At 41.2% G+C, this 27,524-nt stretch overlaps 1 protein-coding gene across 1 annotated transcript in view; it reads right to left on the reverse strand.

The window, feature by feature from the left end:
• The window catches only part of LOC139185243 (uncharacterized), a 214,989-nt gene continuing 187,465 nt past the window's right edge, over positions 1-27,524 (reverse strand). Inside the window, exon 8 of the mRNA XM_070797415.1 lies at positions 1-27,524. This exon is cut by the window's right edge and continues 22,658 nt beyond it. Within this exon, the coding sequence (XP_070653516.1) occupies positions 3,076-4,050 (975 nt within the window). The 5' untranslated portion in view covers positions 4,051-27,524 and the 3' untranslated portion in view covers positions 1-3,075.

The following is a 27,524-nucleotide window of genomic DNA, read 5'->3' on the forward strand; positions in this document are numbered from 1 at the left end:
TGATACTTTCTATTATTTTAATCAAGAGAATGAAAACACATTTGTTCCACAGTGTGGCAAATAGATTTTGGTATTCAAAGCCAAGTTCTATATATAGAATGGACTCGTGTGTGTACATGTTTATACTGGAGATGGCCTTGGCAGAAGATGTTCTGGTTCTTGTCACACACAGTGATTCTTTGCATAACTTTACTCTCTATTAAATTCCAGACTGGGTGTTCTAGCATGTAGTGAAAATAGAGTTGTACAAATTAGCATGTCTCCACAGACTCAGGATGGACTGAAACCATCCATAGGCCTGAGAAAAACCACTGAGACCTTCCTACTGCTTGGATTATATTCGAAGGTTATTACAATGTAGGTGGGATGCTCTACTTTCAAATGACCTCCAAATATATCCCAAGCCCTAAATCTTCACTTGAGTTTTGCATTTGTATTCAACTCCCTGCTGAACATCCTTGGGATGTTCCAAGGATGTTCCACATTTAAGTGTTAGGGAAATTAAAATGGAGGAAGTCCTGTTCAGGCTTCCGAAACAGGATAGCAGGCCTCTGACCTGCTTCTGACCATCCTAGATGCTCCCCAGATTCTGTGTCTGCCTGTAAGCACAGCAAGTTAGGCAGCACTTCAGATAAGAAAAGGAGTGGGTCTTGGAATCTCTTAAGCCCCTACGGGCCTGGCCAGCCCCCCAGCACTGAAGAAGTTACATGACTCATAAAGTAGAACAAACAGCACTGTAAAATTTAAAAGAAATACCAGAAATGACACTTAACATCATCGAAACAAACAACCCAATCAACAAGTGGGCAGAAGACCTAAACAGACATTTCTCCAAAGAAGACATATAGATGGCCAAGAGGTGCATGAAAAGATGCTCAACACTGCTAACTATTAGGGAAATGCAAATCAAAACTGCCGTGAGGTGTCACCTCACACTAGCCTGAATGGTTATTACCAAGAAATCCACAAACAATAAAGGCTGGAGAGTGTGTGGGAATGTAGATTGGTACAGCCACTAGGAGAACAATATGGAGGTTCCTTAAAAAACTAAGACTAGAGCTACCATATGACCCTGCAATCCCACTCCTGGGCATATATCCAGAGAAAAATATGGTCCAAAGGCATACATGCACCTTTGCAGCATTGTTTATGAAGGAGGAAACAGACAGAACAGGCTCCATCTTGAAAGCAGGACTCCATATTGGGCCAGCCTGTGGACTTTGAACTATATGCCCAGAATCTATGGAAACGACATACCAACTGGAAAACCAGGCTCCCTGGATGGAAGAGCCCCAGGGCTCGTACCTAGACTCTCTGTTGCCTAGGAGAATACCCTAATTATCTGTGTAACCGAATACAATCATAAATTCTATTATGCTTATTGGGGTATGACCACAGGCCTATTGATAATTGTCCACTGTTAACTACCTAGGCTTAAGGTATATGAATCAGGGGTTAACTTTGATTGTAGCTTTCTTTTCCTTTGTTCAGACTAGTTTCAGGGAAATGGGGGAGGTGGGTTTGGGCACGTACACCTAGGGTATATAAGGTTTTCAGAAAAACTGGTCAGGGTCCTTGGCTAAGACGAGACTCTGCCTTGGGCCCGCCGGTGTAATAAACTGCACTCCATTATCTGCATTGTCCTTCTGAGTGAGTTTGTTTCCCAGAACACGTGGCTACAACATTTATAGTAGCCAAGACATGAAATCAACCTAAATGTCCATCAACAGAGGAAAGGATAAAGAAGATGTCGTACATATACACAATGGACTATTACACACCCATTAAAAAGAATGAAATAACGCCATTACCAGCAATATGGATGGACCTAAAGATTGTCATATTGAGTCAAGTGAGTCAGTTCAGTTCAGTTCAGTCACTCAGTCGTGTCTGACTCTTCGCAACCCCATGAATCACAGCATGCCAGGCCTCCCTGTCCATCACCAACTCCCAGAGTTCACCCACTCATGTCCAACGAGTCAGTGATGCCATCCAGCCATCTCATCCTCTGTCATCCCTTTCTCCTCCCACCCCCAATCCCTCCCAGCATCAGAGTCTTTTCCAATGAGTCAACTCTTCACATGAGGTGGCCAAAGTACTGGAGTTTCAGCTTTAGCATCATTCCTTCCAAAGAACACGCAGGGCTGATCTCCTTCAGAATGGACTGGTTGGATCTCCTTGCAGTCCAAGGGACTCTCAAGAGTCTTCTCCAACACCACAGTTCAAAAACATCAATTCTTCGGCGCTCAGCCTTCTTCACAGTCCAACTCTCATATCCATACATGATCACAGGAAAAACCATAGCCTTGACTAGACGGACCTTTGTTGGCAAAGTCATGTCTCTGCTTTTCAATATGCTATCTAGGTTGGTCATAACTTTCCTTCCAAGGAGTGTCTTTTAATTTCATGGCTGCAGTCACCATCTGCAGTGATTTTGGAGCCCCAAAAAAATAAAGTCTGACACTGTTTCCACTGTTTCCCCATCTATTTCCCATGAAGTGATGGGACCAGATGCCATGATCTTAGTTTTCTGAATGTTGAGCTTTAAGCCAACATTTTCACTCTCCTCTTTGACTTCATCAAGAGGCTTTTTAGTTCCTCTTCACTTTCTGCCACAAGGGTGGTGTCATCTGCATATCTGAGGTTATTGATATTTCTCCCGGCAATCTGGATTCCAGCTTGTGTTTCTTTCTGTCCAGCGTTTCTCATGATGTACTCTGCATAGAAGTTGAATAAGCAGGGCGACAATACACAGCCTTGACGTACTCCTTTTCCTATTTGGAACCAGTCTGTTGTTCTATGTCCAGTTCTAACTGTTGCTTCCTGACCTGCATACGGATTTCTCAAGAGGCAGGTCAGGTGGTCTGGTATTCCCATCTCTTTCAGAATTTTCCACAGTTTATTGTGATCCACACAATCAAAGGCTTTGGCATAGTCAATAAAGCAGAAATAGATGTTTTTCTGGAACTCTATTGCTTTTTCCATGATCCAGCAGATGTTGGCAATTTGATCTCTGGTTCCTCTGCCTTTTCTAAAACCAGCTTGAATATCTAGAAGTTCACAGTTCACGTATTGCTAAAGCCTGGCTTGGAGAATTTTGAGCATTACTTTACTAGCGTGTGAGATGAGTGCAATTGTGTGGTAGTTTGAGCATTCTTTGGTACTGCCTTTCTTTGGGATTGGAATGAAAACTGACCTTTTCCAGTCCTGTGGCCACTGCTGAGTTTTCCAAATTTGCTGGCATATTGAGTGCAGCACTTTCACAGCATCATCTTTCAGGATTTGAAATAGCTCAACTGGAATTCCATCACCTCCACTAGCTTTGTTCATAGTGATGCTTTCTAAGGCCCACTTGACTTTGCATTCCAGGATGTCCGGCTCTAGGTCAGTGATCACACCGTCGTGATCATCTAGGTCGTGAGGATCTTTTTTGTACAGTTCTTCTATGTATTCTTGCCTCCTCTTCTTAATATCTTGTGCTTCTGTTATGTCCATACCATTTCTGTCCTTTATCGAGCCCATCTTTGCATAAAACGTTCCCTTGGTATCTCTAATTTTCTTGAAGAGATCTCTAGTCTTTCCCATTCTGTTGTTTTCCTCTATTTCTTTGCATTGAACGCTGAGGAAGGCTTTCTTATCTCTCCTCGGTATTCTTTGGAACTCTGCATTCAGATGCTTATATCTTTCCTTTTCTCCTTTGCTTTTTGCTTCCCTTCTTTTCACAGCTATTTGCAAGGCCTCCTCAGACAGCCATTTTGCTTTTTTGCATTTCTTTTCCATTGGGATGGTCTTGATTCCTGTCTCCTGTACAATGTCACGAACCTCATTCCATAGTTCATCAGGCACTCTATCTATCAGATCTAGGCCCTTAACTCTATTTCTCACTTCCACTGTATAATCATAAGGGATTTGATTTAGGTCATACCTGAATGGTGTAGTGGTTTTCCCTACTTTCTTCAATTTAAGTCTGAATTTGGCAATTAGGAGTTCATGATCTGAGCCACAGTCACTCCTGGTCTTGTTTTTGTCGACTATATAGAATTTCTCCATCTTTGGCTGCAAAGAATATAATCAATTTGATTTCGGTGTTGACCATCTGGTGATGTCCATGTGTAGAGTCTTCTCTTGAGTTGTTGGAAGAAGGTGTTTGCTATGACCAGTGCATTTTCTTGGCAAGTCTGGATGTAGGCCGGCCCAATTTGATGACGTATACACTGCTACTTCTCTCTATTGTTTCTATTTCTTCTCTTTTGTTCATTGTATATTGAAATTAAGTCAAAAAATCTATAAAAAATTGAAATTATTCATTTGTGAGTAATGAGTGGTTTCTTTTGTTAATGAATCCTTGAAATCTAAAATTAAAGTAATACTTTTGGCAAAACAGAAGTTGGTGCTATGAGCAGGATTTGTAAAACAAAACGCAACTTGTTAAGAAGAAAGAGGTTAAGATTGATGAGGTTTTTATTCCTAGATGGGAAGATCTGCCTTACTGCTTGTTAGTTGCTATAGGGGGCACATCCACTGGATTGTGTGAGAATTGGGACCCCAAATTAAAGTGGGCTGAACCTTTTGAAATTATTGAATGTTTGCAGCTCGTGCCAATTGAGAAAGGACAAAAATGTACCATGTTGGGTCTGAGAGGCTAGATCCTCCTCTCTGCATATCGTCAGGTACATGAAGCCAAATTAAAATTGGTTGAAGAGAAGTCAAAACTAAAGAAATAATTATGTGATTTGCAGGGATGATTGTCCATGTTACAATGTCAAAATTATATTTTAGGTGACTAAGTCTCCACTTGGCAGTCGATAGCAGAAGAAGCCGCTGTAAAGGTTGCACAAGCTAAACATCGAAAGCAGCACAGTAAGGTTAATAAGAAGGTAGTTCATCCAGCGATAGCTAAATCGGGGTAGACTGGGACCCTGATGCTTGGGATATGGATATCTGGGATGATAGTTCAAATTCAGAGGCAGAGGATGATGCAAGCTCAAGAGCACAACCTAGCTCCATGCAAGCCAAGGAGAAATCAAACCCCCTAACTTTTATGCTGAGTCGGCATAGTGTGGAGAATGGAAACTGATGCCCAAGAGAATGTCATAAAGAAGGATACCCTTGAGGAAAATACCCAGTATGAAATTAACGACATTCTAAGCAGAGGGCTGAAGAGCCCCTTACTTCTCAGACAGTGTGTGTATACGACACTGGGGCAGCAGGAATCCTCACAGATGGGGAAGACACAAATAAATTTGGCACTATCAGCAATGATTCTTTTGTGCAACAAGTTTTTAGAAATAAAAGTCAAAGTCCTGGAGACTCAATTCTACTAGAAGTGGTGGTTGAAGGGTGGGTGCGTTAAGAAATAGCCTTTAAAATCCACCTGGCCTGGGAGTGATCGCCCTTGGTATGCATTAAAGGATTGTATTCAGAGACTGAAGAAAAAGGCTATGAAAAGTGCCATCTTTGCAGAGCACACGAATGAGATGTCACAAATGCCTTTAACAGTACAAATGAGAAAGAAGATCTTTAAAATGACCCCTCCAAGCTACAATCATGCCATTTTAACCCTATTTTAAATAAGATGGGCACTCCCATTAATTAAGTAATTGATAAAGTCCAGCAACTGAGTGACTTAGGAGAATGGAATTTAGAAAAATAGGAGGACAGAGAAAAAAAATAAAAGCAATAACAGTATCTAGAAAGGACACGTTTATGGCTCACATTAAAGAGAGAGTTCCTAGAGAGAAAATTGATGGAGTAACAACTAAAGAATTATGGGAAATGTACTGTAAGAATGGACTAGATATAAGAAAGACTTCCCAGAAAACTGTTACGGGTAAGGAACAAGAGGAAGGAAAAGGGGGACCCAGAGAAATAATCCATTTAATGACAGTAATGGTAAAGACGAGTCTAAGTAATCAGATTTGCTCCCCAACCCCATTTATCCCTGGACAGATATGGGGAAAATTTAAAACAAACAATGACTTGTGGGACAAGCTCCAGTAAATTCTTCGGCTAGGAAAGATAGATGGCCTCATTTTAAAGTAATAATTTTTTTGAAAAATGACTCACCAATTACTTTTAGGGCATTATTTGATACCAGGGTGGAAGCCTCTTTAGTCTATGGGAATCTCAAGAATTTTAAAAGACAAAAAAATAATAATGACAGGCCTTGGAGGTAAACAGACAAAAGCTGTACAAACCAAAACTGATTTCAAAATAGGGCAATTACCTCGAAGAACTTATTCAGTAATGACTGTTCCTATTCCAGAATATATAATTGAATTTGACATCGTGGCAGGCATGACTTTAAATCTAGAAGCAGGAAGATATCAATTTGGAGTACATGCTTCACAACTGGCATCTCCTGTAATTGTGAGAAAGTTAATCATGCCCCCCTAAAACTACTGGCTGCTACCAAATTAATTCAGCTAAAACAATATCAAATTCTGGAGGGACAGACTGAAATTACTAAAACTACACAAGACCTATTAGAGGCTGGAGTATTAATTACTACATCTACTGAATGGAATAACCTTGTATGGCCAGTAAAAAAAAAAAAGATGGCTCTTGCAGAAAGACTGTACATTATTAGGAACTAAACAAGGTGGCAGGTATGACTTTAAACTGTCTGCTGCAGTTTCTGATACTATAACTTTAATAGAATGAATACACAGCCATTCAGGACAATGGTATGCAGGAACTGATCAGGCCAGTGCTTTCTTTACTATACTCATAGAAGAACAATCATGGAATCAATTTACTTTTACATGGCAGGGGTGACAATATATGTTCACCCACTTGCCATTCTTTAGGATTATGTGCCCAGTCCTACTATCTGTCAATGACTTGCAGTTGAACATTTAGATTACATGGAAATGTCTGATGATGTAAAAGTATCTTATTATATTGATGATATTATGATACAAGGACCAACCGAGGAAACAGTGTTAAAACTCTAAACTAATGTGTTAGTATTTTAAAGAAACAAAGGATGGGAGATTAATCCCTCCAAAATTCAGGGACCTGGCCAGACTGTAAAAGTTTTGGGAATACAATGGGTTAAAGAATATAGAGAGATGTGGTCCCTCACCTAGAGCCAGACATCCTGGAATGTGAAGTCAAGTGGGCCTTCAGAAGCATTACTACAAAGCTAGTGGAGGTGATGGAATTCCAGCTGAGCTATTTCAAATCCTTAAAAATGCTGCTGTTAAAGTGCAGCACTCAATATGCCAGCAAATTTGGAAAACCCAGCAACAGCCACAGGACTGGAAAAGGTCAGTTTTCATTCCAATTCCAAAGAAAGGCAATGCCAAAGACTGTTCAAACTACCACACAATTGTGCTCATTTCACATACTAGCAAGGTAATCCTCAAAATCCTTCAAGCTGGGGTTCAACAGTACGTGAACCAAGAACTTCCAGATAAACAAGGTGGATTTAGAAAAGGCAGAGGAACCAGAGATCAAATTGCCAACATCTGTTGGATCATACAAAAAGCAAGAGAATTCCAGAAAAACAGCTACTTCTGCTTCACTGGCTACCCTAAAGCCTTTGACTGTGTGGATCACAACAAAATGTAGAATATTCTTAAAGAGATGGGACTACCAGAGCACCTAACCTGCCTCCTGAGAAATCTGTATGCAGGTCAAGAAGCATCAGTTAGAACCAGACATGCAACAACAGACTGGGAAAGGAGTATGTCAAGGCTGTACATTGTCACCCTGATTGTTTAACTTATATGCAAGTTATCCTGCTTGTTTAACTTATATCATGTGAAATGCCAAGCTGGATGAATGACAAGCTGGAATCAAGATTGCTGGGAGAAACATCAATAACCTCAGATATGCAGATGATACCACTCAAACAGCAGAAAGTGAAGAGAAGTTAAAGAGATTCTTGATGAGGGTGAAAGCGGAGAGTGAAAAAGCTGGCTTAAAATTCAACATTCAAAAAACTAAGATCATGGCATCTGATCCCTTCACTTCATGGCAAATCGATGGGGAAAAAGTGGAAACAGTGACAGATTTTATTTTATTGGGCCCCAAAATTACTGCAGACAGTGACTGCAGCCATGAAATTATAAAACGCTTGCTCCTTGGAAGAAAAGCTATAAAAAACCTTGACAGTGTAAAAAAGCAGAGACATCACTTTGCCACATATTCAAAACTATGATTTTTCCAGTAGTCATGATGGATGTGACAGTTGGACCATAAAGAAGGCTGAGCTCCAAAGAATTGATGCTTTCGAAATGTGGTGCTGGAGAAGAATCTTGAGAGTCCCTTGGACAGCAAGGAGATCAAACCAATCAATTCTAAAGGAAATCAACCCTGAATATACATTAGAAAGACTGATGTTGAAACTAAAGCCATACTTTGGCCATGTAATGCAAAGAGCTGACTCACTGGAAAAGACCCTGATGCTGAGAAAGACTGAAGGCAAAAGGAGAAGGGACGGCAGAGGACGAAATGGTTAGATAGCATCATCGACTAAATGGATATGAGCAAATTCCGGGAGATAGCGGAGGGCAGAGGAGCCTGGAGTGCTGCAGTCCATGGGGTCACAAGAGTCAGACATGACTTAGCACCTGAACAAAAATGAACATAAAGAGATTTTACCTAAGGCAAGTGATGCCAGTGGTAAAGAACTCTCTTTCCAGTGCAGAAGATGTAAGAGATCCGGGTTCAATCCCTAGATCAGGAAGATCCCATGGAGTAAGGAATAGCAAACCCACTCCACTATTCTTGCCTGGAGAATCCCCAAGGACAGAGGAGCCTGGCAGGCTATAGTTCATGGGGTCACAAAGAGTCAGACATGACTGAAGGGACTTAGCATGCACACAAACAAAAGATAATGAAATTTAAAAGTCCCCAGACAAAAAAGGGAGGCTCAGAAATTTAGAAGGCTATCTGGTTTCCAGTGACAGTGTATTCCACATTTGGGCCAGATATTAAGTCTACTTTACAAAGTAACTAAGAAAAGGTATAAATTTCAATGGTCTGATGAGCAACAACAGGCTTTTTATGCCACTAAAAGTGCAATTGTTATTGTTGTGTAGCTGCTAAGTCAGGTCCAACTCTTGCAACCCCAAGGAGCCCACCAGGTTCCTCTGTCCATGGGATTTCCCAGGCAGAAATACTGGAGTGGGTGGCTGTGCCCTTCTCCAAGGGATCTTGCCAACACAGGGATCAAACCCATGTCTCCTGCTTGGTAGATGGATTCTTTACCATTGAGCCACCTTGGAAGCCCCACTGAAGAAGGTAAAAGTAGCCAATTTGCAGAGTTATATGCCAGGAGCTGGTGATGGACAGGCCTGGCATGCTGCAATTCATGAGGTCGCAAGGAGTCAGACACGACTGAGCGACTGAACTGAACTGATTGATGGTATTTATCAGGTATTAAAGCACTCATGGTGGCTCAGGTGGTAAAGAATCTGCCTGCAATGCAGGAGCCCCAGGTTCAATCCCTGGGTTGGGAAGATCCCCTGTAGAAGGAAATGGCAATCCACTCCAGTATTCTTGCCCAGAGAATTCCATGGACAGAAGTACCCAGTGGACTACAGTCCATGGGTGCGCAAAGAGTTGGACATGACTGAATGACTAACACTTTTACTTATCAGGTATTAAAGCAAGAGAATTTAACTAAATGTCATGGTCAGTAGCCAATGGATGGCCACTTGGCTTCCCCTATGGGTAAAGAATAACTGGCAAATTCACTCCAAAGTGCTATGGGGAAAGGAATTACAGTCAGATATTTTGGAAATTGCACAAACTACTAATGTTTCAGTCTTTCATGTAGATGCTAATAGTGTTCCAAATTCTACAGAACGATGGTATAACTATTACAGATGAACAAACCATAATTCAAGCCTTAGAAGTCAATCCAGACTCTAGCGACTTAAAAGGTTTGACTCTACAGGCACACCAAAAATATGGTCATCTGGAAGAAAAAGCAACATACAGGTGGGCTCAGGATTAAGGTGTTTCTTTTAACTATGGTTCTCATTAAATTTGTTATTTTAACATAGCTGATCTGTCAACATATTTAAACACAGAAGCTTGCCACAACTAGTCAAAGGACAACTGGCACATGACAAGCTGCCTGGGCAAATATGGCAATTTTATTATATTGGTCCGTTAATTTGAGATAAAGGATGCCAATATATATATTCTGCTGTGGACAGCTATTCTGTATATTTAGTGGCCACTCCCTTTGGGAAAGCCAATCAGACTGATAATATTAAAACATTGTAAAAATTAATTTATGTTATGGTGTTCTACTTTAGATTCAGAGTGACAATGGGTCACATTTTAAAGGTAAGTTAATACAAGAGTTTGCCCAGGAACATAATACACAATGGACTTTTCATACTTCTTACAGTCCTCAAGTTGCTGGTTTGACTGAAAGAATGAATGGTTTGCTTAAACAACAATTAATTAAACTTGGAGAGGTTCTTACAAAAATTGGAGGACTAACAACATTTAGAAAACGAGGATCATGGCATCTGGTCCCATCACTTCATGGGAAATAGATGGGGAAATAGTGGAAACAGTGTCAGACTTTATTTTGGGGGGGGGTCCAAAATCACTGCAGATGGTGATTGCAGCCATGAAATTAAAAGACGCTTACTCCTTAGAAGGAAAGTTATGACCAACCCAAATAGCATATTCAAAAGCAGAGACATTACATTGCCAACAAAGGTCCATCTAGTCAAGGCTATAGTTTTTCCAGTGGTCATGTATGGATGTGAGAGTTGGACTATAAAGAAAGCTGAGCACCGAAGAATTGATGCTTTTGAACTGTGGTGTTGGAGAAGACTCTTGAGAGTCCCTTGGCCTGTAAGGAGATCCAACCAGTCCATTCTAAAGGAGATCAGTCCTGGGTGTTCATTAGAAGGACTGATGCTGAAGCTGAAACTCCAATACTTTGACCACCTCATGTGAAGAGTTGACTCATTGGAAAAGACTCTGATGCTGGGAGGGATTGGAGGCAGGAGGAGAAGGGGACGACAGAGGATGAGATGGCTGGATGGCATCACTGACTCAATGGACATGAGTTTGGGTAAACTTCAGGAGTTGGTGATGGACAGGGAGGCCTGGCATGCTGCGATTCATGGGGTCGCAAAGAGTCGGACACAACTTGAGTGACTGAACTGAACTGAACTGAACTTGAATACTGCCCTCAATATTTTAAATAACAGATCTACAGGAGTATCAGAAACTCCTTTGATGAAAATGACTATGCCAAACCTACAGATTCATAAAATAGACTTCCATCCTGAGACAACTGAGTATCAGGAAATTATCCCAGGAGCACCGTAGCTCTTTTCCGAGCTCCTTCTGAGGCCTCGGGACTGGATTTCTATCTATATCTGAACATACACTTACTAAAAGATTGATATGTGCTATTTCAATTGGTATTGGAAATAAAATGCCTCCTGGACACTGGATTAATCAAAGAACACTCCAGTTTAGTGTTAAAAGGGATTTCTGTCCATGGGGGTGGGGTGTTATAGACTCAGACTACCAAGTAGAAATATGAGTAATTTTACAAAATAAACAAAAGGATGATCTACTTATTAATACACAGGATTACATTGCCCAGTTGTGGATTCTTCCATGGGTAATTGGCAAAGTACGAAAAGGAGAACCTCCCACCTTACTAAAAGTTAGAGGTGATGCAGGGTTTGGATCCACAAATGATATACATGCAACTGGAGTTAAATTCTGGGTGAAGCAGCCTAATGGTCCTCCCAAACCTGCTGATGCAACTGTGCAGGGGAAGGGCAACACTGCGTCCGTGATGATCCCTGGACAGGAAAAAGGGACATACGTGCCATTAACCCGCTGTTATTCCCGTGAATAGACTATTCTTGGAAGCCTGACTGTAATGTGCATTGTCATTCACACCACAAACTTCAAGAATACAGTACAATTAAAAGAAAATATGAAGTATACACACTGCTATATTTTAAATGGATAACAAGGCCCTACTATATAGCATATGGAACTCTGCTCAATGTTATGTGGCAGCCTGGATGTGAGGGGAGTTTGGGGGAAAATGGATACATGTATATGGATGGCTGAGTCCCTTCACTGTTCACCTGAAACTATCACAATATTGTTTGTTAATTGGCTATAATCCAATACAAAATAAAAAGTTTGGAAAAAAAGAAAATATGAAGAAAGTCATTGGGGAATCTTCAACTGGAGAAATATAAGCTGGACCTGAACTCAGGATAACTTCACCTGACCTGCAAACAAGGCCTGTCCTTTCTTATCTCTGACTTTCCATGGACAAAATTTATCTGTTAGATTACACAGCACTAGTAAATATATAGCTCAAGCCTTAACTATCAATGCTAAGTGGATGCTAAAGCCCCATGAATATAGCTTGATTTATGATAAAAAAAATTTTACAGTTATTTAATGATTCAGAAGGCAAAAGGAGAAGAGGGCGGCAGAGGAAAAGATGGTTGGATAGCATCACCGACTCAATGCACAAGAACTTGGACAAATTCCAGGAGATAGTGAGGGACAGGGAGGCCTGGCATGCTGCAGTCCATGGGATCACAGAGTTGGACACAACTTAGCAACTGAACAACAATAACAATGACTCAGTAATATTTCATCTACACCAAACTAAATCATTAAATGACATATTTGATTGGACTATTTGTTCTATGCAGTTATTGTATTACCTTGCTCAAAAGGATAAGGCCCAAGGAATTTTAATGTCTACTAATATGTATGCATGAAAGAAATTATATAAAGAATGGATTCCTGACAATCATTGGGTGGTTGTCCCTGAAGGCATTACTAAATGCACTGACACTTGGTACCAAGGAACTCTGTACCACTACAGTATAGCTAATATGAGTTTAATATGCCAGTTTCATGTGTTATCTATTGTTTTTAGAGATGAGTATTGGCTATTTCATTTCACTGGAAATTATTTGGACTTTGATAACCATATGCACTTATTAACAGATTTTGACAAAGCTACCAAAAGACTTGGGCTTCCCTTGTAGCTCAATGGATAAAGAATCCTCCTACAGTGCAGGAGACCTGGGTTCGATTCCTGGGTTGGGAAGATCCCTGGAGAAGGAAATGGCAACCCACTCCAGTGTTCTTGCCTGGGGAATCCCATGGACTGTAGCCTGCCAGGCTCCTCTGCCCATGGGATCGCAAAAGCTGGACACGACTTAGCAACTCAACCACCACCACCACCAAAAGACTGTTATGTGGACATACTTCTCGCATTTGGGACCCCTACTTATTGGAGAACTCCATCAATGTAGACACCCCTGGGGTCTAAAAAGGGAAATGACTCACAAGGTGAAACAATCATTGTAAAAGTTAAAACCAGAGCTTCATTTTTATGTGCAAACTGATGATGATATCAGTTTATGGCTGGGGATTATAAGCAGTAGCCCCCAGAACTGCAATTTGGAGTCTCCCCCATGGGGTGGATGCACCACCTGGGCCTCCTTCCCAGTTGGAACTCTGGATAGCTGTCATTCAGGACTTTCCAATGCTGCTCAAGTCTAGATATAGGTTGGCACAATTTGGTGATGTATACGTTGTTTCTTCTCTCTATTGTTTCTATTTCTTTTCTTTTAATGAGTGTATGTTGAAATTAAGTCAAATAATCCTCCAATAAAAACTGAAATTGTTTATTTGTGAGTAACAAATGGTTCCTTTTGTTAGAGAATTCTTCAAATCTAAAACGAAAGGAAAACTTTTGGCAAAACACTAAGAGAATGAGATCCACTCCTCAGAATTTCTGAATTTTCAGTTTCAGTTAATGGGCAACAATCCCTCTCTCTCACCATTGCCTTGTTTTGGGTCCTCATTACCTCCTACCTTTTGTGGCAGAAATTATAGGTCAGCTACACACCACTTATTGCCAACCTCCTCCCTTGCCCAAATCTTCTACGTAAGATCACTGCTTTCCTAGCTTCTGCTGCAGCTGGAGGTGGCAGCTAGTATGGTCCTGACCTGATCACCGGTAGTTCACTCCAAGTCTGGTGGTCTCCCGGAGAGCTTTCACACTGATGATTAAAGGGAAGAGTTGCATCTCTCCCTGTTCCTGTCGCCTTAAACACAGATGTGTTGTTTTGAGCTCAGAAGGCTATCTTCTGACCAGGAGGCAACAATGTGAGGACAAAATCTTGGCAAAACAAAAAGACAGCAAGGATGCAAATGTCTTAGCCAGCGAGGAACTGCCCATCTTTACACTTCTTATGTGCAAAAACAAACCTTGCTGCCTTAAGCCAGTGTTTCATGCAGCAGTTTCTAATCCTAACAGATACCTTGCTAAATCTTTTCTCTACTTGTATCTGAAAGACAAATCTGACCATTACATGTTCCTGTCTAAGACCCTCTAGTGGATCTCCCTCAACTTTAGGATGAGTCTTAAGCCAGAAGGGCTCCCATGGCTTGGCCTCTGCCTGTCCTCTCGGGCCCCCTCCTACTCAGACCTTTAGCAGCACCCAACTGTTTCTAGTTCCATATCAACAGGAGTCTCTTGCCTCCAGTGTTCCTCTGGTCATGCTATTCCTGGCCCAAAGCACCCTGCCCACCTCCTGATGGGCTCTTCTTCCCTTCAGGATTCTGTGCAGACATCACATCACATGGATAGAGAACCTCTCCTCTGTGTGGCTATGACACCTGGGCACGCTACTGTCTTAGCTCCTCACAGAAACTACTGAAATGGCCTCTTTATGTCTGTCCCTTCATCTGGTTGAAAGGGCCTCAGAGGTAGTTTTCCTGTAATGGCAATCTTCTGTCTTCTTTTTTCTCTTATGCACTCATATGCCTATTTCAGACTGTTTTTACCACAAGCTGGGGCACAGAAAGAGACAGGTCTTGACAGTGCTATCTGGCTGCTAGAGTGTGAACCATCCTCAAGGGCAGAATCAGTTCTTCTTCTAAATCTCCCAGGTCTAGCACACTACCTGCTACAACCCTCTGGGCTGTTTAGTAAACCGCTGCTGATTTGAAGGGGAAAGTGTTGTAAAGAAATCTTTCTTAACTCTCGTACTTTTTTCCTGAATAACCCACTCCCTGCTTCTTTACATATTAATTATATTCTAGACTGTTGCAGGGGAAATAAAAATCTAAGGTGTAGCTTTTATGTGGGTAAACAAGGGTCCCACCACTGCATATGTTTGAAGGTATTCCAGTTGAGGGCATAAGATGCCTATAGAGAAACTAGTGCAGAAAAGCCAGTCTTGCTCTCTCTCCTCCTGTGACTACCACCCCAAGTACAGGCTGAACCACCCGAGTTAGCATTTGACTCCTCTAACATTGGCATTCAGATCCTTTCACAAAGACTTCTCTCTGTGCCCAGACTGTAAGTTCCTCAAAGGTCCTGCTTTCACCTTCCTCTAAGACTCCCTTGGCTGTCTAACACAATGCTGAATAAATAAAGGCTGGTCAACTTCTAATGAGCTGAGAGACGGCCCAGGAGTGATCTCAGTGTGTGCTCTCTCCACTGGGCACTGGTTGTGGCCATGTTTCCACAGGCTGTTGTCCTTGGCTTCATCTATGCTGCTTTCCTAGACATCCTGTGCTTCTTACCAAATTGAGTCACCTCGTTTCTGCCACATGTGACCGGCTGGCCATTGTTACTTCCTCTAGAAACTAATGCATGAGTCAGAACAATGCTAATAAAGCCAAAAATAATCATAACAAGCCTTAATTGAACCTTTATAAAGTACCAGGTTCTAGTTATGGGACTTCCCTGGTGGTTCGGTCAGTAAAGAATCCGCCTGCAATACTGGAGATGAGAGTTCAGTCCCTGGATCTGCAAGATCCTCTGCAGAAGGAAAAGGTAACTCACTCCAGTGTTCTTTCCTGGGAAAGCCCATGAACAGAGGAGCCGGAAGGCTACCCACCATGGGGTCAAAAGGGTTGGACACAACTTGCTGACCAAACCACCAACACCAGGTTCTAGTTAGAACTGGAAATGCAGGGTTTCCTGAATCCACCGAACATATCCAGTGTGCAGATAAAGAAACTAAGGTGAGAGGGTTTAAGGAACTTCACTGAACACAGCCAGCAAGGGTTGAAACCAGAATTCAAACCCAGGCAGTCCTACTCCGTTAGTGCATATCTGTGACTTACAGAGCTTTTTTTGATTTGCCACACTGAATATTGCTGTGTCAGGTCCCAGGCAGAGAATGTGATCCAAAATTAACCAAAATCTGCCCTCAGCAGTGGTTTCCCGGATGCATCTGATATCTGAAACACAGCCCAAGGATGTATATTCTCTACATTTCATCCCTGTATTAAGTGATATCATCAGAAAACAATGCACTAGGGTTATGTTATTTTACTGCTTCCAAAAAATACTTTGACTGAGTTAAGATTTAATTTTATGCCTTCAACTTTTATGGAAGGTCTTTATGAGAAAAGTCAACCTGATAAGTATTTCATTATCTTTTCATAAAGCTGTATTTAAAGATACTCTCTATTGTAACAAATTTTCTCATACAAGGTTTATAAGAAAAATGCTTCCTAAAATTCAGAACCAGGAATAAGTGTTTCCAGTCCAATCTGGGTGTCTCTTGAATCAAATACTGACTGAACTGTATGACTCCACATAGACCTCATGGCTCCAGTCACAAAACCCAAAAGTCAATCCTGAGCTCACTTCCTTTCAGCAAAGCATTTTAATTAGATAGCAATTCTCCAAGTTCATCGGGCTGAAAACTGAATGTGTCACTGTTCGTACCAACCTAGTCCTCCTCCTGCCTCCCACTGCTGTCAACTGAGCTACCATGTTCCCAGACACTTAGACTAGAAACCTCAAGCATCTCTATTTGACTTCTCACGTTCCCTTTTCATGTACATCCAGTTACTTGACAAACACCACAGACCACAAATTCATTGAGATTAAGAGTTTGTCTCTTTTGCTCACCAATTGTATTCTCTGCCCCTAATGCAATACCCGACACACAGTAAATGTTCAATAAATATTTACTGAGTGAATAAAGTTCTACAGATTTCCTTCCTGCCTCCTGGTCTCCAGTCTTTTGCCCTCTTTCAATCTTCCTGCCATCACTCAAGTCCAGGCACTTACCACCTCCTCTTGTCAATAAACAACACCCTAATCTACCCAGTATTAGCCCACAAGTTCCAGTCTATCAGAGTCCAGCTGCCGCTAAGTAAGCTTCCTAAAATACCTGCATATGCACTTTCCTTGTTCAAAAGCTCCCCCTGACCTAACATTCAAGATGAGCATTTGATATTATTCTTACATTTGCTTCCAATAATAACTACATGATTTAGTGACTGAACAACAACAAAATGAGTGAAGAGGAGCAGGGGGCGAGGCCAGACCACGGCAGCTGGGGAGGAAGACGCTGATTAGAACTAAGCACAGGGGCAGCGTGAGGACAGACAGCTTAAGCACCTGTCAGGCTGTGGGAATTAAAGGAGGTTATGTAAAGCAGGTTAAAATGGTAAACCGCCACAGACAGGTATGTTTTATGTGTCAGGATTACATGTTCCTGAAGATGAATCATCCAGAAAAAGTGCAAAGACATGTCAGAGAAATGGATATATCATTTTAGAAATACTTCCGTCATAGGTTTTCATTCATTGTCTTACTAGGTTATAACAATCCTCATGTCAGAGGAGTTTGTGGTTTACGGTGTATGATTATCTCACGAAGCTCACTTTGACACCCTGAGAGACAAGGATCAGTATCTTCAAGGACAGACCGAGGCTTGGAGAGGTCAGGAGACATGGCCAAAAGTCACCTAGCTAGTAAATGGCAATACGAATCCAATGGCATTTGACACTATGGAAATTTGTTTGTGGGCACAAAAACACACAAAGGCCTCTGAGTCATCTCGAACTAAAACCCTAGACTCTGGGTGCCAAGCCTGGTACCTTAGTCACTGCACCAGAGCCTTCCCTTCTCCCCTTCCCCGCAACCATCCACTGCTGTGTCATTCTGGAGTGTTATCATTCACTATATACTCTGTGTAGTACTGGCTACTGCTGCTGCTGCTGCTACTAAGTTGCTTCAGTCATGTCCGACTCTGTGCGACCCCATAGATGGCAGCCCACCAGTCTCCCCCGTCCCTGGGATTCTCCAGGCAAGAACACTGGAGTGGGTTGCCATTTCCTTCTCCAATGTATGAAAGTGAAAAGTGAAAGTGAAGTCGCTCAGTCGTGTCCGACTGTTAGTGACCCCATGGACTGCAGCCTACCAGGCTCCTCCGTCCATGGGATTTTCCAAGCAAGAGTACTGGAGTGGGGTGCCATTGCCTTCTCCATAGTACCGGCAGTCTACTTCAAATGTTTCATGTTTCAGGCAAATATGCACTATTTCATTTAATCCTCCCAGCAATTCTTTGAGAAAAAAAAATATTATTATCTCTTTTTACATCTTTTTTTTTGAATTCTGATGAGGCCCAGAAAAGCAATTTAGCTAAGGATACATAGCTACCAGGTACTGAGGTAAAAATTCAAACCTGGGTAGGCTATCACAAAAACATGAGTATTTAACATCATCATAAAAAAAATAAATAAATAAATAAAATTAACATCATCATACCATGTGCCCTCAAATTTTAAACATTTCCATCTTTCTAAGTTGTCCTTTAATAACGTTCTCTGTCTCCCCTTGTCACATGTTTAATTTTCATTTTATTCTGTATATTGAATGAGCAGTGTCCTGATGAACAGATAAGTTCGTGATTTTGGAAAAATCCTGAGCATTATGCATCCTTGAACTCCATTGCTGATTTGATCTCTTTGAGTTTCAAATGTTTCCCCCTCTTATTTCATAGACTCATAGCCTTCAGAACTGAAAAGGGCCTGAGATATCCTGTGCTCAAATCCCCTTGCTTTAGTGTGACAAAACTCTGACTCAAAGTTTCGGTCCCTTTTTCACAAATCATAGCAGGAAGAGAATCAAGTTTCAAGTCCCGAAGCTAGCAATCACAGAGCCAGAGCTCCGGGCCTTCGCCCCAGGCTATGCCAGCAATCAACAGAGATGATGGAGAGAAGCACCCTCTCTCAGATCAGTTCAAAGTGCTGGTGGGCTCTTTGGCTATGACCTCTTCAAAGACAAGGTATATGGGAAGGCCATAATAGATCCCTGTTCACTTGACCTCCATGTGGAAGCATTCCCTTGATAGTTTGGGTTGAAAAGACCCCCCTCCCCACTTTAGCCCTTAATTGAAGTATTTGGCAGGCACAGTAAAGAGAATAACAGAATCACATAAGCTAGCTTCCCAATGTTATCTTCTGATGGGAGGGGAAAGGTGTTCTATCCCAAAAGGAGAAATAAAATGATAGGCATTTGTGGGAGGGCGCTTTCCTCAGTTGAGACTCCTGGGTAAGCTGTTCTGTGCAGTGGTGACTTCACCAAGAACATCTGGTGCATTCTAACCATTACTTAGGAAGCCATATAAAAGACTTGTTTACACTGAATGGTCTGTTTTGGCCTTTTCTGTTTACAACCCAAATTTGTCAAGCCTGACTCATTAATAAGCCATGTGAATAGGACAGGCCTCATCTCTAGGCTGAGCTGGAAAATGAATGCGACCAAGAAAAATTTAGCCTTCTGACCTAAGGCTGGCAGATTTTCTTGGGTTGTTTTCTCCTTCTCCTCCTCCTTCTTTTCCTCTTTTTCTTTTTTTATAATTGGTCTTACATAATACATAGAAACTTAAATAAAAAATGTAACTGAAAACATTGCTTTTATTTGGCAAATACCAGTGGTTCCCTGGTGGCTCAGACTGTAATGAATCCACCTGCAGTTCAGGAGACCCAGGTTCAATCCCTGGGTCAGGAAGATCCCCGGGAGAAGGGAATGGCAACCCACCCCAGTATTCTTGCCTGGAGGATTCCATGGACAGAGGAGCCTGGCCTGCTACAGACCATGGGGTCACAAAGTCGGACATGACTGACCGACTAATATAACACATGCTAACTGCTGAAGAGATTATTCTCATGCCACCCACCAAAGTGTTCCATATGGTGTCCAGGCAGATATATACAGTTAGGGTCCACAAAACTGTCACAGAAGGGAGATCATTGCTTACTGTGGTCCTCAAGAACCTTCTTTACTCATGGCTTTAATAAAAGAAAGAAGGAGGACTTCCCTTCTTAGTCATCCAGTGGTTAAGACTCTGCTCTTCCAATGCAGGATTCATGGGTTTGAACACAAGTTGGGGAACTAAGATCAGGAATACTCTGTGGTGCCACAAAAAAGAAAGAAAGAAGGAGCATAGGCATTTAAGATAAACAGGATGAAACAACATTTTGCATCTAATTGGTGGTGGGAAAAGGCAACCCTCAGGCACGAAGGGGGTGGTTAAAGCCTTAATGACAGACATACATCTTCAACAATCTGATGTCCACTCCTGAACAACTGAGCATTGATCTATACTTCAAATATTTTCCTTTATACAGAGTTTGCAAGCAATAGCTCTGAACTCCCAATCTCTCCTCAAGTAGCAAGAATATCACAGTTCATTTACACTTGAACCATCTTTGTCAATTTAAATGCAATCTTTCTTAAACTCTACCCAGAAAATTTATAGGATGAATAAAGACTTGTGGAGAGAGATACATATTTTTCACAAAACATCAATTAGATCTTTTTTTCCAATTACTATTTTTCTGTTTTAAAAGTTATTTTAAAATGTACATACAATAAATTTCGCTTTTTTGGTGTCCAGTTCTACGAGTTTCAACAAATGCTTAGTGTTGTATGATCACCATCACAATCAAGAGATAAAAAGTTCTGTCACCTAAAACACTGCCCAGTGCATCCTCTGTCCTCATGCCGCCCCTCAGCTCTGAGCACCACTCATCTGTTCTGCAAATGTCATATAAATGAAACCATAAAGCTATTTGAACTGTATTTCTTTCACTTAGCATAATGCATTTCAGATTCATTTATGTTGGTGCATGTACCTGTACCTTATTCTTTTTTACTGCCAAGCAGTCCATTTTATGGGTGCACTGTGGTTTCTTTATCCACTCACCAGCTAAAGGGTATTGCGCTCTTTCCAGATGTGGCTGATTATGAGAAAGCAGCTATAAACACTCATGTATAGGTGTTTGTGTGAAAATAAGTTTTTCTGTCTTTTGTCCTATGAGTGCAATTTCTGAGTCATATGCTAAGTATATGTTTAACTTTATACCAAAATGTCAAACTGTTTTCCAGTATGGCAGTACCATTTTGCATTCCCATCAGCAATGTATAAATAACATGGTTCTTCCCATCCTTTCCAGCATTTGATGTTGCCACAATTTTTTAATTTAGGCATTGTAATAGATATGCAGTGGTGGCTCATTGTGGCTTTAATTTGTATTTTTCTAATTTTAATGATGTTGAGCATCTTTTCATATGCTTATTTACCTTCTGTACATACAGATTTTTAACAGTCTTTATCTGATTTCAAATGTGATACATGATTGTTATAAAATTTTAAATGTTAGAGAAATATGTTATATTGAATACAAAAGTTTAATAATTTTACTTTCTAGTCATAGCTACTGTTAACACTCTAGTGTATATTCTTCCATGTATAAGCTAACATATACAGTATTTATAGCAGTACAAAAATGGTGGTATTTTATACATACTGTTTGAAAACTTGCTTTTAATCACGTAATAGTAATCCTGGATAGTTTTTCACATTGTGCTATTCAATTGTCTTGTGTCATATTGTAAGAGAAATGGAGGAAGTCTTGTTCAGGCTTCAGAAGCAGGGGAGCAGGTCTCTGTCCTGCTTCTGACCTGCCTGGACACTGTCCGGATTCTGTGCCTGCCTGTAAACACAGCAAGTCAGATGGCACTCTAGATAAGAAAGGGAGGGCTTCCCTGTGGCTCAGTGGACAAGAATCTGCCTGCCAATGCAGGAGACATGGATTCAATCCCTGATCTGGAAAGACCCCACATGCTACAGAGCAACTAAGCCGATACAGCACGACCACTGAGCCTGTGCTCTAGAGCCTGGGAGTCACAACTCCTGAGCCCATGTGCCACAACTACTGAAGCCCTGGCACCCTAGAGCCCATGCTCCGCAATAAAAGAAGCCACTGCGATGAGAAGCCCTCACGCAACTAGAGAGTAGCCCCTGCTCAGGACAACTAGAGAAAATCCAGTTAAGGACCAAAGGCCCAGTATGGCCAAAAAGAAAGAGGAAAAAAGGGAATGGGTCTTGGACTCTCTTAAGCCCCTGAGGACCCGGGGTCAGCCCCCAGGGTCAGCCCCCCTTGGGTCTAAGAAGTCCTATAATTCACAAGGCGAAACAAACAGCATTGTGAAAGTTAAAGTAAAACCAGAGATGCATTTTTGTGTGCAAACTGATGATGACATATTTGCAGTCTGGGATTATAATCAGGAATCCCCCAAACTGCAATCTGAAGTCTCACCTCTGGGGTGGACACACCACCCTGGATCCTTTCCCAGTTGGGGCTCCAGACAACTGTCACTCAGGACTTGCCAGTGCTGTTCAAGTATGGATGTAGGTCAGCCTAATTTGGTGATGTACATGCTATAACTTCTCTCTATTGTTTCCATTTCTTTTCTTTTACTGACTGTATATTGAAATTAAGTCAAATAATCTTCCATAAAAAATTGAAATTGTTTTTTGTGTTTAATGAGTGGTTTCTCTTGCTAATGAATCCTTTAAACCTAAAATGAAAGTAAAACTTATAGCAAAATATGTATTTTCTAATGAAATAGAATTTTTTCTGATTTTAAGTACAAAATATCACATTTGGATGATTCTATATCCTTAAAGATAATAGCAATCAGTATTTCTAGTATATTTGAATAAAATTTTAAAGTTATACAAACTTCCTGATTGCACATTTCTCAGTTCTGAACGGAGAACTTTGTTGCAGTAATAAGAACTATTTCAGAAAGATACCTAAAAGATGATGCTGTGAAAGTGCTGCACTCAATATGCCAGCAAATTTGGAAAATGCAACAGTGGCCATAGGACTGGAAAAGGTCAGTTTTCGTTCCAATCCCAAAGAAAGGTAATGCCAAAGAATGCTCAGACTACTGCACAATTGCACTCATCTCACACGCTAGCAAAGTAATGCTCAAAATTCTCCAAGCCAGGCTTCAACAGTATGTGAACTGTGAACTTCCAGATGTTCAAGCTGGTTTTAGAAAAGGTAGAGGAACCAGAGATCAAATTGCCAACATCCGCTGGATCATGGAAAAAGCAAGAGAGTTTCAGAAAAACATCTATTTCTGCTTTATTGACTATGCCAAAGCCTTTGATTGTGTGGATCACAATAAACTATGGAAAATTCTGAAAGAGATGGGAATACCAGACCGCCTGACCTGCCTCTTGAGAAACCTGTATGCAGGTTAAGAAGCAACAGTTAGAACTGGACATGGAACAACAGACTGGTTCCAAACAGGAATAGGAGTACCTCAAGGCTGTATATTGTCACCCTGCTTATTTAACTTATACACAGAGTACATCATGAGAAACGCTGGGCTGGAAGAAGCATAAGCTGGAATCAAGATTGCCAGGAAAAGTATCAATAACCTCAGATATGCAGATGACCCCACCCTTACGGCAGAAAGTGAAGAAGAACAAAAGAGCCTCTTGATGAAAGTGAAAGAGGAGAGTGAAAAAGTTGGCTTAAAGCTCAACATTCAGAAAACTAAGATCATGGCATCCAGTCCCATCACTTCATGGGAAACAGATGGGGAAACAGTAGAAACAGTGTCAGACTTTATTTTGGGGGGCTCCAAAATCACTGCAGATGGTGATTGCAGCCCTGAAATTAAAAGACGCTTACTCCTTGGAAGGAAAGTTATGACCAACCTAGACAGCATATTAAAAAGCAGAGACGTTACTTTGTCAACAAAGGTCTGTCTAGTCAAGGCTATGGTTTTTCCAGTGGTCATGTATGGATGTGGGAGTTGGACTATAAAGAAAGCTGAGCGCAGAAGAATTGATGCTTCTGAACTGTGGTGTTGGAGAAGACTCTTGAGAGTCCCTTGGACTGCAAGGAGATCAAACCAGTCTATCCTAAAGGAAATCAGTTCTGAATGTTCATTGGAAGGACTGATGCTGAAGCTAAAACTCCAATACTTTGGTCATCTGATTCAAAGAGCTGACTCATTTGAAAAGACCCTGATGCTGGGAAAGATTGAGGGCAGGAGGAGAAGGGGATAACAGAGGATGAGATGGTTGGATGGCATCACGGACTCAATGGATAGGAGTTTGGGTGAACTCCGGGAGTTGGTGATGGACAGGGAGGCCTGGCGTGCTGCAGTTCATGGGGTTGCAAAGAGTCAGACACGACTGAGCGACTGAACTGAACTGAACCAGTTGAATTATGTGGAAATATAAAACAAGTTTCCAGTTAATTTCATGTTTGTGTCTTAAGAAACATGTGGCTATGTGGATAGTGCTCTATCATAGGGAATAGCAAGACTATAAAGAAATTTATTACATTGTATTATTGTTCCCCCAGGTTTTCCATATTAAACAAGCTGATTTTGGTACATACTTTTAATTATTTCACTCATAGGCAATTCCTTTCTGCATCAATCATTCCTATTAACTCATAATATTCTCGTGGGGGTTAAAGCACTATCAGTGTCCTTTTATGAATGATTTCACAGAGAACAGATAACAGGCAAAGGAATGTAAATGATTTATATCTTGTGACTTAACCTTAAACCCCCATGCTTGTTTAAATTTAGGAAAATTAGGGGGAAATTCTGACAATATGATTATTCTTAAGTAGAAGAGGTTTTTTGTTTTGGTTTGGGGGTTTTCTTTTGTAACCATAGACAGAAATATTTAATCTTAGAAGGCTATTCAGAAGGAGGAAAGAAAATGGAAATATCAGAGACCTTAGTGGGTATTTCCTCTCCCTCTCTTCTAAGAGCATTTAATCTTTTGGTTTTCGAAGCAAATCTCTTGCAGCTGCTTAGCTCTCTTTCGTGCCAAGGACCCTTTGTTTATACTAACTGCACCCAAAGCATTCTTCTTACACAAGTTGTACTACTTAAGCTCTTTTGCAAGTCTCAGACTTTATCGCATACATGGGGAAACAGAGCCATACTTTTCTTTCTCAGCATTCCTTCTGGTCAAAGGAGAATGTAAAGGATTTGATTTCTTAAGCATCAAGCCTTAACCTAAGACTGCTTGTGATATGCATGTATCAGTGTATAAGACAACTCTCACGAGGCTTTGGCTAGATACCCTTACCATTTCCATGCAAATGGTGACAGTTCTAAGAAGGGACCAGGCATAACAGTAGTCCATTTGTATTCAGCTGGTTTTCTAACCTATCCTTAAAATTAGCAAGAACCAACTAGTGTAAGAAACAGAATAAAATACGTGTGCATACTCAGTCATGTCCAACTCTTTGCAACCCCATGGACTGTAGCCCACCAGGCTCCTCTGTCCACGGGATTCTCCAGGCAAGAACACTGGAGTAGGTTGCCATGTCCTCCTTCAGGGGATCTTCCTGACCCAGGGGTCAAACCTGCATCTCCTGCATCAGCAGGTGAACTCTTTACTACTGAGCCACCTGGGAAGCCCGCCCAAAGAGACCTAGTTCTCCTAGCGGAGACTGATTTTGGATATTCATCTGTAAGTTCACAACTTTTTAATTCCATGAAAAATACACTTATCTTGGACATATTTTTAAAGCCCTTGAAGATTAAAGAAATTATGTATCATCTTTTTATCACTAAACTCCAAATTATAAAATTGAGCCAATTGTCAACTTTTAACATTTGTTCCTGAAAGCTCAAAGGCTGTGAATAAAAGGAAGTTCCTTCTTTCAAGTTTTGTATATTCAACCCCCAAACTTAATATTATGTAAACAGTTGGATCATAAATGCCATTCATTTACATTGTCTCCAATGATGCTTTTTTGTTTTAGAAATGAGACAGTCAAAATCTGCTGCTGCTGCTGCTGCTGCTAAGTCGCTTCAGTCATTTCCGACTCTGTGCGACCCCATAGATAGCAGCCCACCAGGCTCCCCCGTCCCTGGGATTCTCCAGGCAAGAACACTGGAGTGGGGTGCCATTTCCTTCTCCAATGCATGAAAGTGAAAAGTGAAAGTGAAGTCACTCAGTCATGTCCGACTCTTCGAGATCCCATGGACTGCAGCCCACTAAGCTCCTCTGTCCATGGGATCAGTCAAAAGCTAGGAAGAGTCAAAGGACACATCCAAGATCATGTAGCTGATGTGGATGAAGGTGGACTCAATCTAGACCCTTCAATTCCTCCATACGTTTTTATTGTCATTCAGTCGCTAAATCATGTCTGACTCTTTGTGACCCATGGAAGGCTGCAGCATGCCAGCCTTCCGTGTCCTTCACTATCTCCTGGAGTTTGGTTAAATTCATTGAGTCAGTAATGCTATCTAAACATCTCATCCTCTGCTGCCCTCTCCTCTTTTTGCCTTCAGTCTTTCCAAGCATCAGGGTCTTCCATAAGTTTATTGTACCACGATTGCTTTTCCTAAATTATATAGATGATAAAATTAATTTCGCAGATTATCCAGATGATAAAAATTATAAAAATGAAAATACAGCCAATCATTCTGACGTTTGCTATTACCCTGATACTAGTGAATGATAGTGTGCTTTTTTTTTTTTTTTTTTTTGTATCATATAGATAAAACGTCATCTATGTCCAAGCTTGCTTGGCTAACACTACTCTCCAACCTCTTTTTTATTTTCCTGTTCCTACTGAAAAGTTCATCAAGACTCATAGATTCACATCTAGCCTTAGCTGTGAGCTGTGTGACCTTCACCAAATTCCCTGAGCACTCTGAGCATCTGTTTCTTCATTTTATGAAATAAGAGAAAAACAACAGCAGTCTCCTCAAAACGGCTACAGGGAAAATTAGATGAGAAAAGTCTTTAGGGAAGGGTCTGGCCAGGGTAAGTACTCAGTTTCAGTGTCCAAAGAAGGCATGCTTCAAGAATAAACATAGGGATATATGAAGAGTAAAGAGACTGGGGATCTTGTCACTAAATCGCAGGTGACACAAGTGTGCTCCAGCCTCCAAAATGTGTTTGATAACAATATAACAGACACAGTAAGCTGTGCTATATCAGTGGCACCTGATACCAGCGAGAGTCAATTTTACGTATTTCTTCCCAACTCCGTTTTCAGTGAGGTCAAGTTGGTAGCTTGAAATCAGCCATGGTTGGGGGTATTTACACTCCAGGAAACTGGCAAACACTGTAAAGCAGACCTCCCCTCCCCTCCCACAGAGCTGGCTGTTGGACATGTGCCAGCACACCACTGATAGAGACCAGGCTTTGAAGTCAAGTAAATCTAGGTTTGTAGCCAAATCTAAACTCTAACGCTTACTAATATACTCTAACATATAAATAGTAGAGTCAAGCCATCTGAGTCTCTGGTTTCTCATTTTTGAGATGGGGATAACAGTACTAAGTTTGAAGACCGTTGAAAAAATTAAATGAGATAAAGCATGTGCAACACTTAGAACAGGACCTAAAGCCTTAGTAACATCAAAAAATAGATGA

Source organism: Bos indicus, chromosome 10 (assembly GCF_029378745.1).
Source record: "Bos indicus isolate NIAB-ARS_2022 breed Sahiwal x Tharparkar chromosome 10, NIAB-ARS_B.indTharparkar_mat_pri_1.0, whole genome shotgun sequence".
NCBI lineage: Eukaryota > Metazoa > Chordata > Mammalia > Artiodactyla > Bovidae > Bos > Bos indicus.